The following is a 12,456-nucleotide window of genomic DNA, read 5'->3' on the forward strand; positions in this document are numbered from 1 at the left end:
CTCTGCAACTGGAGCTGCAGATGATTACAAGCCATCATGTAGGTGCTAGGAATGGAACCTGCATCCTCTGCAAGATCAAGAAGTGCTCTTAGTCACTGAGCCAATCTCTCCAGCTCTTAAAACACACACTTCTTATGATATATTCTAAGTATTTTATTATTAGTTACTGTCAACCTCTTCCCAAGCTTAATTTAAAAATTCAACTTTATCACAATACCACGCACAGGGAACATAAGAGTTTACATTTTTAGTATCTACATGGGTTCTCAGAATGTATGGCTGGGTATAGATGACCACTATACAGCATGCTTACCTCCTACAGTACCTTTTCAACTCCTAGCACTATGAACCTAATACTCAGATCTTTGGTCTGCTGCTTGTTTCTTTGACCACATGCAAAAATACCCTCATGTAAATCAGTTCACTTAGATAAATTTATATTTCAGAGATTCATCGGTATCATAATTTGGTCTCCATATAAACATGAGATGTGTGGGGGTTTGAAAGAAAATGGCCCCATAGAGAGTGGAACTATTAGGAGGTGTGGCCTTGTTGGAGTAGGTGTGGTCTTGCTGGAGGAAGTGTTACTGTGGAGGTGGGCTTGGAGGTTTCATATATGCTCAAGCCATGCCCAGTGAAACAGATCACTTCCTCTTGCCTGCAAACCAAGATATAGGACACGTGGCTCCTTCTCCAGTACCATGTCTGCCTGCAAGCCACCATGTTGGACTACAACTAACCCTAACTCTGAAAACGTAAGCCACTCCAATTAAATGTTTTTCCTTTATAAGAGTTGTCATGGTCATGGTGTCTCTTCACAGCAACAGAAACCCTAAGACAGATGAGTATCAATTCTCCTTTTTACCCTTTGTGGTGTACGTGTGTGTCTACATGTGGGTATGTGTGTGTGCTCAAGTGCCATTGTGTATATGAAGGCCAGAGGGATGCTGGCTGTCTTCTCTGATCTCTCTCTAAAGGATCTTTTCAACCTAGAGCTTGCTTATTCAGCTCATTAGCTAGCCACTTGGCTTCAGAAAGCCTTCTCTGCCCCCCTACATGTACCCAGGCAGTGGGGATTTGAACCCATCTTCATATCTGCATGGCAAGCACTCCACCACGGAGCCATCTTCTCCCTAGCCCAATTCTCCTCTTTTAAAACAAAAAGTAGAATTGACCAATCCCAAGGAAGGGATATCTTGGGGATATTTAGGTCAGAAGTACCTCAATATATACAAAAACCCTAAAGTTAACAAAATCTCTTTTGCTTTATTCCTATATCACATATGAGAAAATATGCTCTGTCAAGATTCCCTCAACTGAGGAATCACAAATGATTTCATTTTCTCAAGAGACACAAAATGTATGGAAACAGGAGGCAAAGCTGCCCCTTGTTTCTGGGACCACTCCAATACCCAAATCCAGGGATGGTCACTATCTTACACAGATGTCACCTTACCCAAACAACCCACCAACATTGCCCTGCATACTCCAAAATGTCTCTAGACTACCTGAGTGCCCAATACATGGTAAATACTGCAAAAAACGACTCCTAGCCTGTATCCTTTAAGTAAGGATAACTAGAAACCAGTCTGCACATGCTCAGTACAGCTTTAAGAATCTTATAATTTGAGGTACATTGAATTGACAACTATGGAACTCACAGACACAAAGAACTACTCTAGCCTAAGACGTAGAACACCAGGCCGGACGGTGGTGGCGCACGCCTTTAATCCCAGCACTCGGGAGGCAGAGGCAGGTGGATCTTTGTGAGTTCGAGGCCAGCCTGGGCTACCAAGTGAGTTCCAGGAAAGGCGCAAAGCTACCCAGAGAAACCCTGTCTCGAAAAACAAAAAAAAAAAAAAGTAGAACACCAAAGAGTACTTAGTCTATAAGAGTACTTAGTCTATGTATTAATTCCTCTACCAAACTCCTAATATTCTATCAGCTCACTTCCAAAGGCCTAACAATCAAAATATCCATTCCGCTGACACTCAAAACTGTATTGGGTTGAGGGCTGGTGTGATGGCTGGTGTGAGGGCTGGGTTGATGGCTGGTGTGATTGCTCTTGCAGAGAACCTGGGTTCAATTCCTAGCACTCACAAGGTGACTCACAACAATTCATAACTCCAGCTCCAGGGGATCTAACACCGTCCTCTGATGTCTGGGGAAACCAGACATACCTGGTGCACATACATACAGGCAAAACACCCATACACACCAATCTTTTAAAAATGAGATAATCTAGGACAACCACACTCCATTCAGTAGGCTAGGATAGCAGGAAGCCAAGCCTCTTAAGGAGAGGAGCATGTATATTATAGCACAGAGGCCAACCTAACAACCAATCCTTCTCTCCTAAGCATGATCTTTTCACGACCACTGTCCAATAGAGAAAGCTGTCTTTGCAGAAGCAATGTGTATTTTCAGTTCTTTCAGGCACTCCTCACAGATTTCCTGCTTCATGCCAGCCTGGTCCCCCTCTTCAGCCCTAACACTGAGAGTGTTCAAACTGCACCCTTAAAGAACAGTATGTTGTTCTTTCTCACTCTAGAATACCATCAAAGATACTTCAATTAAACAGTGAGATTACCTCACATTTTATTGCCCATAACTGAGATCAGCTGTAAAACACTCATTGCTTGTAAGACACTAAGGGTTCTAAACATTTTAAATCAATTGATTACTATAATAGATTTTTAAGATACTGTTACTACTCAATGAAGAGGAAGCTGAGACACCAAGGCCAAATACCTGCCCCAAATGAGAGGGCTGTGAGGAGTGGAATGAAGATTCAAACCCAGCTGGCTGATTCCCCAGTGTGGACTCTTGCTGGGCACCTGCCCTGGACTTTACAAAGACCCATCATACCTTACAAGTTCTCCTACAACATAAGCCCAGGCTAATGAGGATCTCTTTGGCCACCCTTCATATACTCAAACACATGTGTAGTTGGATCCTTTAAAATATGCTGTAGTTATAAACACCACATCTGAGCTTAGACAAAAGGCCAGGAAGAGATGTGGGTCATAAACACTATACTATGGAACTTTTCATTAGCCAAAACCTTGCACTGTTTTGAATAAGTAGAAATCAAAGTATGTGAGCTCCTGTTGTCAGCTTCCACCAGACAACATGCAACTCTGATCCATAACACTAATAGAAAATAAACTATGCACCCTTCCAATCACAGCTATCTCTCATCCCCCCCCCCCCATTATCTATATCTAGGAACTATGTTTAGTGGATATTATATATTATGATGAGACTTTTTTGTTTTGTTTTTGATACGGCATCTCACTATGTACTCAGACTGTCTTTGATTTTGCTATGCAGTCCTATATCAGCCTGGCCTTGAATTCACAGAGGTGTGTCTACCTCTGCCTTCCAAGTGCTGGGATTAAAGGCATGCACTAAGGGGTTGTCTCATTAATTCTGTGAATTTTTCAATCATTAGATATTAATATATTAATCCTTTATAATATATATTGTATTATTTTCTCACTCTAACTTTCTATGACTTGCATTTTATATTGCTTATACATTAAGTTTTAGAGTAATATGTCTTCTGATATTTCAACCTTTATTTTATATTTGTATTTCCAATACTTTTCAAATAAATACCCATGGAGATGGGTACTGTACATGTCTGTGGGTGTGTGCACACGTGTGCATGCATTATGTATACAAGTGTGTGTGGAGGCTACAAGTCGATGCCCAGGCTCTTCCTCAATTGCTTTATTATTATTATCATTATTATTATTACCATCACTATTATTATAGGGTTTCTCTGTGCTGCCCTGGCTATCTTGGAACTCATTCTATAGACCAGGCTGGTCCCAAAGTCATAGAGATCTGCCTGCCTCTGCCTCCGAGTGCTGAGATTACAGACATGTGTCTTCACACTAGTCCCTAAAATACACTTTTAAGTTAGTCTGTCAAATAATCCTTAACAATTAAACATCAGTTTTATTTGAAGTGCTGGGGATTGAACTCAAGACTTCTCATGCTAAATATGTGCTCTACCACTGAGCATTAGCCCCAGGCTGACAATCGGGTATTTTTGCTTTTTGGTACCAGATCTGAACCCAGGGCCTGACACATACTAGGTAAGTGCTCTACCTTTATGCTCTAGCTCCACATTGATCAGGAGTTTTAAATACACAGGTGTTAACAACCAAGCAAGTGAACCCCACTCTACTTACTAAACAACCCACGTAAGCATTTTATGGATCTAAGAAAAAAGTTCCACTACTTATATAAATAAGCAACATCCCTTTTAGCAAAAGATAGATCTTTTTTCTTTTAATTGATATGCTCAACTATCAAAATCTTTTAAGTCCTGGGATAAAGCCTGTTAATTTAGTGCAATATCTGAAAACATATGACACATACTTACAGGCCATAAAAATTTAAGTCTTGTGGGTGTGAACATAAGATTTGATACTAAAAAACCAAACCAAAAGAATTCAACAAAACATGCCTGTTGTACTGAGTGGTGGCATCATCTTCCTCCATACACTCCAAAATCATTGCAACTGGTTTTGAAGTGCTGTTACAGTGCACATCTCACAGATGTTAACTAGCCAACATCTGCAAAGCCCTGAGTATGTGGTCCATAACATAAACCTGGGCCATGTGTTCCATTAAACATACTGGTACTTTTTAATCCATACAATATCTGCAGGAGGCATCACCTATTATACATACAAGCCAATAGTTCCTGAAGGCAAAAGGGTAGTGCAAAGCCAGAGTTGAAGACACAGTATGTTCCACTTTCCACACACTACATGTAAATGGCTAGATTTTTTTTTATTGATCCCAGTATTATTTTGGAAAATCTGTTACACTGATCCATCATGTATGAGGGTCAGTATGCAATTTAGTCTTGTCCTCCTGACTACTTAGCAACCCTTGATTTACTGAAACAAAGTATGATGTTGGAACAAGTCTCAGAATGGAGTCCTGTGAGGAGAATTCTGAGTGCTTGTCAGAAAACAAGACATGAGTCTTGTGACCTCAGTTCCTTCAAAACACAGAATTGTTCTTGGAATGTGTTTTCATGCTCCTCCCAGGTGTAGTGAATAGGAATGATTTTACTTCAGAATTCTCATTATTGTTTGCTGTTATTATCCAATTAAATGTTTCTATGCCTTTATGGAAAACATATTTTTGCCAAGTGCAGCTTGTCCTTGTCATTGTACACTTACTCATGTGACTCTTCTTAACCCTCAGAGTCTGCCTCATTTATTGGCTCCATTTCCCCCCAGGTCCCACCACCAGCTAGACTGGTAAATAGTATGGTATGCAAATCAATTTTTAAAGCATAAATCATATTAAACCATTTAAATCATATTAATGATGATTTAAGTCATCACCGTGGAGCTAGAGATGATGACTCACCAGTTAAGAGCACTGGCTGCTCCTTCAGAGGATCTAGGCTCAACTCCCAGCACAGAAATGGCAGCTCACACCTGTAACTCTATTCCAAGGGCTCCTACTCCCTTCTGGGCCTCTGCAGGTACTAGGCACACAGGTGATGCAAATATACATGCAGGCAAAAACACTTGTACACATTAAAACAAAACAAAATTTCCTCTTGTTAGGGTGTTTTGTAGCTATTTTGTGGGTACTATTGCTGTTTTTTGAAACAAAGTCTCATTATGTGGTCCAGACTGGCCTGAACTCAGGATCCTCCTGTCTGGGCCTCTGTGAGGGCTGAGGTTACAGATGTGTTACCAGGGCTAGGCTCATCTAGTCTGTTTTAACTGCCTGCTACAGTAACTTTGAATCTCAATTCTGCCAATCTCTTCAGGATTTAGCCCTCAGCTTCCTGTCCTCCACAAATTCTGAAAGCCTGTCTTGTTTTAAAACTTGAAGAATACACTGTAACAGTGTCAGCGTCCTCCTGGAAGCAGAAAGCACTTCCCAAATGCACTCCTAGGGAGTAAAGGATCTTAAATACCCCACTGCCTCTATACAAGCAGGTCAGCCTGGGCCCTCTGCATTCCATCTGCTAAATCCCAAGTTTTAATAAAGAGTTGTAAGGTTTTATGTCATGTCAAAAGAGCCTTGACCTCGGAGAAGATTCAAATTAACTTTGGATAAAAAGCAATAGGAAGTACAATGATGACAGATTTCCAGGCACACCTGGTAATCCAAACTCTGCCCAAAGCACATTCAGATACAGGTTATACTCCTGTGAAAGACGTAAGACTACCCGTATAAAGTCAGCTTTATTCAAAACTACAGGTTATACTCCTGTGAAAGACGTAAAACTACCCGTATAAAGTCAGCTTTATTCAAAACTCTAACGGTGGTTATCTTCAAAAAGAATGGCTGGGTCAAACTCACAGCCTCAAGGCATAGTTATTTAGAAGCTCCTGTTACTATCAGAGTGGTTGGTGGGAGCAAGTAACGGTACCATTATCTATCAGAAGCAACTGCAAAAAGATGACACTACAAAGCATCTCAATAAAGTCTGGAGGTGCGCAGGTGAGAAGCCAATACACAGGCCCTGAAGAAGACAGAACAATACCTTCTCATAAGCCCAGCACTCCGCCATGCTAGCCCGCCACGCTCCGGCAAGCTGGAGATCTGAGCCCTGGCCCCTTCTGAACATACTGTTTCCTCGTCTAGAATGTCTGCAACCCTCTCGGGAAGCCCTCACTAAAAGCCGCCTTTCCCCCGTCTCTCTCACTAGACTTCAGGTACCGTTCCACTGGGTACTTAGCGTTTCCCACGGCTTACAATCTCTTAAGATCAGAACTGAACGCTCTGAAGACACCTTCCTATTCCCTGCCAAAGACGTTCCCCAAACGTGGGTGGCATACGCCTCCCGAGCTGGTCGGCCACACCGCCCTGCATGGACCGTGCAAGTCCCGCACCGAGGGGACGGGAGTCGAAACTTGTTCTCTAAGTTCTCGGGGTTCCCAGCACGCAGTTAGGCCCGGGACCAGAGCACCCGGCTGGGAGTCTTGCTGTGGCCAAATTAAACCCAGGGTGTCCCGACCTCTCGGCGCGGGGCTTCGTGCGTGGGCCACGAGAGGCCGGGACCCAGACCGCGCGGTCGCTGCGGCCCCGGGAGGCACAGGCCGAGGCTGAGGCGGCAGTGGCGCGAAGATGGCGGAGGCCGCGCACCCCGGCGCCGCCCTCTTCCCCGCGCCGCTTACCGGCAGGCGGGCGCGGCGCGCGCTCGGGCTCCGGCAGGTCCCCGAACAGGTCCATGGCGGCGGGCGGTGGAGCGGAGGCTCCGCGCTACCCTGGGCGGCGGCGGCGGCGCCGTCAGTCACCGCGCGAGACCCTGCCAATCGCGCGCCGCGCAGCCGCCGACCCAGAGTGCTAAGCGCGGGGGCGGGGTTGGGCTGCGCAAGCGCACAAGCGCTCCTGGCATGGGCACCAGATCCCGTGACTTGTTGATATGGCGTTTCCCGGGAGGAGCGGAGTAGTGGGGCCGAGCCTGAACGTCCAGACCGGCTTTTGGTCCCAAAGATGACAGTGGCAGTCATCTTTGCACTCGCACGGTCTTGTGTGCTGTGACCAGGGCGTCAGGAGCGGAACCCTGGAGGATGCCGGACGAGGGGAGGCAGGTCAGCACCTGTCCGCTCTTCCCAGTGTGATTGAGCAGGCAAAGCAGCCACTGACCGACCCGGGAGCAGGATGAATCTCCGACATTCCACTGGGATAGAGACCAGAGAAGACAGTCCAAGCCACAAAAATATCAAACATCCCTCATCTCAGCCACCAAAACTGCTGCTGCTTTACCAATTACAAGTTTGTCCTCTGTGTTTTCTGTCTCAGAAAAGATCCAGCCATAGAATTACCACCTCTCCCGGACATACAACCCACAAAACACCTCACACTTCCTTAAACATACCCTCAAATCAATTGTCTACACATCCAGATCCTACCAGTCTTTTTCCAACAACCCCTTACCTGTGTTTCCCGTCTTGTGTGGACTCCCTGGGTGCAGCAGGCAACATGTCATTGCTCCACTGCAAATCTGTTCCGGCTGTTCTCTGGCTGTAATAGGTGGATCTGCCCAGCAGCCTCCAGACCACTGTTTGAAGTCTTCACTGCTCTCAGACAGAACCACCTCCTCCACAACAGCTGCAGGATTTTGAAGTAACAGCACTTTGTCTCTTGTCCTCACCTCTCACCCACTTCTCAGCCCACCCCAACTTGACATCACCCACCATCTCTGCAAAGCAGCTCTGGCTAAGCTTGCTGGTGACTTCCCACTCCTGCGAATGGTCATCATCCCACATGAATTCTGGCAGAATTGCCACTTGGCCTGTCTTTCCCTTATATGTATAGACGTCTCTCCAGGTTTTATTCCTATTCACTGCTCCATCTCTCTTTGTTTACAGGCTCAACTTCTATCTCGCTGTTATTTGATGGAATTATCTTCTTTTGTGGAGACAAGAACTTGCTCGGTAGACCAGACTGGTCTTGAACTCCCAATGCCTTTGCCTCCCCAGTGGTAGGATTATAGGTCTGTGTCACCACTCCTGGCAATTGGAAGTCTGACTTGATCTTAAGTTCTCTTTCCTCTTTCCCTTTTTAATCTCATCCACACCAGGCTTGAATTGCTACCCTTTTGGACATGACTTGTTTGTTTTCCTACTATCTTTAGATCTCTGGGCTCCAAGAATCCCTAGAATAGTTTATGGGTGATCAGAACACCTCAAGTCCCTGACTGATTCTATTTTCTCTACTCCATCTTTCCTTTAGTCTGTTGCTTGGTCCATATGCTTGGGCAGAAGAAAGGCATGCCAATGAGAGTATGTGGTAGAGGAGGTTTTCACTTCACAGTGAACAAGCGGAGCGGAACATCAACAGGATAGAACCGGGGAAAGATATAATCCCAAAGGACAAGCCCTGAGTGACCTATTCTTTCCAGTTTCCATTTTCCACCACGCCACCCCCTGCCAACGATCTCTTAAAATGTTAAACCTGCCACAGGGTTAAACCATTCACTAGGTCAGAGCCTCATGATCTAATTGCTTCAGAACACGATGTGTTTTACTATTTTTGTGGACATCCCTTAATCTAGTCAAATTGACCCTCAGTGTCAACCATCACAATGTCCATGTGCAGATATTTGTGTGCACTTAAGTTTTCCGCTTCTTTGACCAGACAACAAGAGTGCATTTGTTGGATTATATAGTGCAAGTCTATCTAGTTTGGGGAGGAGTTATCAGTGCATTCCAACATGGCTGTTGCATTTTACATTCCCACCCTCAGGGAATGGGAGTGCCTGCTGCCCATAGCCGCGACATCATTTGTTCTCAGAATTCTGGATTTTAACCATTCAAACAGGTGTGTGGTTAGTGAACTTTGAGTTAGTCAAACTCTAATTACAGAAAAGTGCATGAATCATAATTATAAAGCTGAGTGACTTTCACAGGCCAAACACAGCCATAATAACAAAGATTCAGAAAAGAAAATTCAGAGCACTTTGCACACATAGAAGCCATTTCAGTCATGACCTCAGAAGGAGATCACGGTTAGATCTACCATGGAATTTGCCTGGCCTTGTACCGAATGGGTGGAATAATATGAATTTGAGACCAGCCTGGTTACAAAGCGAGTTTTAGGATGGCCAGACCTGTTACATAGAGAAACCCTGTCTTGTGCACTGCCACCAAGTTACAAGTTCAACCATACTTAATGTGCAATCATGATGCTAAGCACAATCATGTCTCAAACTGTCACTGTAGAAACACGGTCAAAGGATGGAGTCCTTCGAGAAAACCCCAAGTAAACAAGAGCCTTGTGAGTTCAGTTTCTTCAAAACAGAACTGTTCTTGGAATATAGTTTCATGCTCCTCCCAGGTGTAGTGGATAGGAATGAGTTTACTTCAGATTTCTCATTATTGCTTGCTGCTGTCATTCAATTAGATGCTTCTATGCCTCTATGGAAAAACATGTTTGCCAAGTGCAGCTTGTTCTTGTTATTGTATACTTTACACATTATTCTTAATCCTCAGAATTGTCTGATGCTCTGAATAAAGTTGGCTACTGCATGGGACTTTAGTCTGCCTCATTTATTGTCTCTACACTCCTGGGTCCTGGGTCCCACCACCTTTAGTTCCAAAACTGTCTTCATATTTTTCCTTTTAATGCTTTTGAGAATTTCAGATATGCATAGAATGTATTTTAGTTATATTCACACCCCACTCCCTACAAACGCTCTGGATTACCTCCATTTATTTGAGACAGTTTTCCTATTCCTCTGCCTCTGTGAGTTTGCCTTTGGGGCACTTCATGTAAGTGGAATCCTACACTATTCTGCATTTCATTTAGTGGTTTTTTTTTCCCCCAAGAGTCATTCATGTGTACTTATGTCTGAGCTTCATTCTCCTCCATGGATGAATAATGTCCCATTGTAATTGACTAGTCATGTTGGCTTGTATCTTTTTATTTTGAGGGTTCACCTGTTGAGAGTTCACACTCAAGTTGCTCCCACCTTTGGGATGCTGTCAGTTCTGCTTGTGGACACAGCTGTTGCATTGTTACAGCTCTCATATGCCTAGGATTGCCACACAGGTCACATGGTAATTCTGTGTACTGAGAAACCGCTGAATTCCCCACAATAGCTGTTCTATTTTACACTTCTACTGTGTTTTCCAGTGCTCAGGTTGACCTATGTGGAGTGGCGAGGCCTTGCACAGAATGGTACATTCTGTATACATACAGGTAATGTCAACTTTGTTGTACGCATGCGGAACAAAGACAGTTCCATTGTCATCTTCACATGCTGGCCTATTGGGGAGCTGGCCAGGTCCCAAGTGAGTCTATGGATGGCCAGAGTGATTCTGGTTCAAATATTCAGAAGAGCAGGGGGACAAAGGCAGAAAGGAATTTTACACTGAGCAAGAGGAGGTACAGAAGGTCTTATGCTCCAGTTTTTCATTTTAGCAAGCACAGGGCACGGTGGGAGCTGAGATTCACTATAGAGATATCAGCCCAGGGGTAGCGGTGTAACCAGGCGACAGTGGATACTGTTTCTCATTTGTAACAACCCAGGTTCCATCCCAGTACAAACAGTCTTTCATAGATTGAGGTTTATTACTTATATAGGCAAACAGCCAAGGGTGCCAGCTCTGCATGAACCTGGAGGCGGGAAACATCAGAGATTGCCATGGTATGATGGCACACCGTGCTGCAGAACCGATGGCTCATCAAAGCCTTAGAGAACCTTGAGGGACCACAGGGAGGTGAGAGTACCTGACCTTGTCTAGGAGGGCTGAAAGGTGCTCTACCCAGATATGGGCTCTGCTGTGCTCAAGCCTTATCTGTATGGCCCCTGTGGATACAGACAAGGGCACCAAGGCTGACTTCTCCCCACGCTCATCCGTCATTTCTCCCAGTCTATTCCTAAGGGACCTCTGAAGTATCAACTGAGGGCCCAAGCTTCTTCCTTGAGGGACAGCCTAGCAACCCAGCTTTAGAAGCTCTATGTCACCCAGACAGGGAAATTCAAGGAAATTAGCTGCCCTGGAAAAGGGTCAACAGAGAGCAGAGACGGCTCTAACAAGCATGTGCCTGCCTCCATATGCATATACCAGGATGTAACAGGACTTTGTTTAAAAGGCCAGACAGGAGTACACAGGATACTGAACAGAGTATTGTGTCCAAGACAGTTGAGGACACTATAAGAGTTGTGGAGATGAACCATGAGGTGGCCCTCAACGTCTCCCTTCCTGGTATATGTACCCCAGTATAGACCTGCTCCCTTTTTAAGTATGAGCTTGAACTCCTACAAAGAGCAAAATATCCCAGAATTTCCTTTATGAAGTCAGATGGATGATAAAGAGGAAACTTCCTCATTTGCTCCCTCGTGCTTTGGTCAGGTGGGAGGCACCTCTCACATTGGGAGGTGCACTGTGGATAGGCCCATGCTAAGAGCTAAGTGAGACCTCCAGCCAAAAAGCAGAAAATGAGGCCCTTTGGCATTCATTTTGTTAGAGAGGAACTGAATCTTGCCAACTGTACTGTGTGTGACAGCATCTCCTCCCGGCTGGGCTTTCACATGAGACCACAGCCTGAGCACACACAGCGGTGGCCTGTGAGACACTACCAGGCAGAGAGAGATACCACTAACCACTTGGATTCCTAAACCACTGAACCTGTAATATGCTTAAGCTGCTAAATTGTGGGGTAGTTTGTTACACAGCAACAGACATTGCTGGCCGATTTTCTCACACAGAGTGAACCCCTGAGGGGATACAAGCACCACACCCCACCTTTGCTTTGGTACTGCCCCTGGCACCCCCACCAAGGGACAGCAGGGAGTATGGCTGGATGGGATGGAGTCTGCCTACCCCTCCAGTTCTGAGGAAGCTGCTACCAGGAAGCCTTACAGGATCAAGGTGCGGCATGCACAGTCTCTGCACCCAGCGGGAAAGGAGGAGAGGCGAGCCAGTGGGACCACAGAAGACATCTTAGCTGAGC

The 12,456-nt window shown here is 45.0% G+C and overlaps 1 protein-coding gene and 1 long non-coding RNA gene across 4 annotated transcripts in view; one reads left to right on the plus strand and one right to left on the minus strand.

Annotated features, from left to right (window-relative positions):
* Ilkap (ILK associated serine/threonine phosphatase) overlaps positions 1–12,456 on the minus strand; it is a 34,743-nt gene that overhangs the window by 20,649 nt on the left and 1,638 nt on the right. The window contains exons 1-2 of one of the 3 annotated variants that reach the window (XM_076549592.1): positions 7,933–7,947; positions 7,170–7,675 (exon numbers count right to left, since the gene is read on the minus strand). In XM_076549592.1, the coding sequence (XP_076405707.1) occupies positions 7,170–7,224 (55 nt within the window). In that variant the 5' untranslated portion in view covers positions 7,225–7,675; positions 7,933–7,947. Of the gene's footprint in view, positions 1–7,169; positions 7,676–7,932; positions 8,107–12,456 lie in introns of those variants that run through there. The other 2 variants (XM_042259848.2, XM_076549593.1) reach the window with 2 other exon arrangements.
* Positions 8,016–10,030, plus strand: LOC121821992 (uncharacterized). The gene is made up of 2 exons (XR_006062896.2): positions 8,016–8,121; positions 8,367–10,030. It is a non-coding gene; the product is annotated as an uncharacterized LOC121821992 (long non-coding RNA).

Source organism: Peromyscus maniculatus, chromosome 13, assembly GCF_049852395.1.
Source record: "Peromyscus maniculatus bairdii isolate BWxNUB_F1_BW_parent chromosome 13, HU_Pman_BW_mat_3.1, whole genome shotgun sequence".
Classification (NCBI taxonomy): Eukaryota; Metazoa; Chordata; class Mammalia; order Rodentia; family Cricetidae; genus Peromyscus; species Peromyscus maniculatus.